The 1,555-nt window shown below is 54.2% G+C and overlaps 1 protein-coding gene across 1 annotated transcript in view; it reads left to right on the top strand.

Annotated features, from left to right (window-relative positions):
• Nucleotides 1-898, top strand: part of LOC101358439 (leukemia inhibitory factor-like) — a 33,170-nt gene extending 32,272 nt beyond the window's left edge. Inside the window, exon 6 of the mRNA XM_004387632.1 lies at nt 488-898. Within this exon, the coding sequence (XP_004387689.1) occupies nt 488-898 (411 nt within the window). The remainder of the gene's footprint in view (nt 1-487) is intronic.
• The last annotated feature ends 657 nt before the right edge of the window (nt 899-1,555 follow it).

The following is a 1,555-nucleotide window of genomic DNA, read 5'->3' as shown; positions in this document are numbered from 1 at the left end:
CTCCATAAGATCACCATCATTAAAAATAAATCAAAACTAGTTGCCACCAGTCCATTCTGACTCATAGCAACCCCATGTGTGTCAGAGTTGAACTGTACTCCATAGGTTTTGCAATGGCTGATTTCTTGCAAGTAGATCACCAAAGCTTTCTTTTGAGGCACCTCTGGGTGGACTCAGACCTCCAACCTTTCAATTAGCAGCCGAGAGCATTAACCGTTTCCACCACCCAGGGACTCCTAATACTAATAACAAGTAAAAGCAACAATCCCTGCATGGTAGAGGCCTTGATTCTTTACCAAGTGCGTTCACACCCAGATTTCCATCTGCCTCTCATGACCATCTCGAGACGCCTTCAGGGCACAGAGTTGGGTCTCCATGCCATAGCAGGGAAACTGAGGCACAATAGCTTGCTGTAAGAGTGAGTGGCAGGGCTGAAACATGGATCTCTGCCTCCTTGCTCACCTCCCCTCTGCCCTCTGCTCCTCAGTACACGGCCCAGGGCGAGCCGTTCACCAAATACGTGGACAGGCTGTGCCGCAAAGACTTGATGAGCTTCCCACCCTTCCACGCCAACAGTACTGAGAAGGACAAGCTGGTGGAGCTGTATCGCGTCATGGCCTACTTTCACCTCTCCCTGCATGACGTCATGAAGTGCCAGAAGACCCTCAACCCCAAAGATCAGAACCTCCACAGCAAGCTTAACTCCACGGCGGACACCTTTCGGGGGCTTCTCAGCAATGTGCTCTGTCGCCTGTGCGACAACTACAACGTGAGACTGACCGACATGATCAACGGCCTCAACACCTCGGAGGAGGACGTCTTCCAGAAGAAGAGGCTGGGCTGTCAGCTCCTGTTTAAATACAAGCAGGTCATCGCCGAGCTGGCCCAGGCCTTCTAGGCACAGGATCTTAAAGTGTGCTGTGGATCAAGGGATCTTGGGAGCAGGATCTAGAGGTAGGGGGCTCTCACAGTGTGGCACAGGGTCATCACTAAGAGCAAATGGGGCTGCTGGCAGAAACTGTGGGGCTCCCTGCCAGTCCGCTCCACTGAGGGGTGGGCTGGGATGTAGCCAAACAAGGTCAAAACTTCCTTAGGCATGGCCTCGATACCGCACCAGTTAAAAGTGGTGCCTCTTCCTGTGGAAAATGGCAGCCAAGCTTCAAGGTGTCAGGCTGGCGAGTGGAGTGTGACTGGACTTCTGCCCACACCTGATCCTCTGGCGTGGCTTTAGACCTTGAGCAGACAAGGGCAAGGGAGCAGTTAAGGGGCCCTGGAACGGTCCTTACCCAGCACTCTCCCCCTGAAGATGCTCCTGCACAGCGGGAAGCTTTTTCTTGGGTGTCCCAAACATCAGGGAGGACTTGAGGACCACGCTGAGGAGAACTTAGGAAGCTGGAGCTGTGGAGGGTGGCGGGGAGGGAGCCACTGCTCCTGCTCTGGAGAGGGGGGCATTACGCCACACACCTTCACTCAGAACAGGAGTCTATGGGCCCCTGCTGCCCCAGCTCCCAAACTCCCTCACCTGGTTCTGAGCTCTGAAGCAAGGAACCCAATC

Source organism: Trichechus manatus, unplaced genomic scaffold, assembly GCF_000243295.1.
Source record: "Trichechus manatus latirostris isolate Lorelei unplaced genomic scaffold, TriManLat1.0 scaffold00190, whole genome shotgun sequence".
In the NCBI taxonomy this organism is placed as follows: Eukaryota; Metazoa; Chordata; class Mammalia; order Sirenia; family Trichechidae; genus Trichechus; species Trichechus manatus.
Note: the sequence above shows the minus strand (reverse complement) of the source record. Positions and strands in the feature narration are given on the sequence as shown.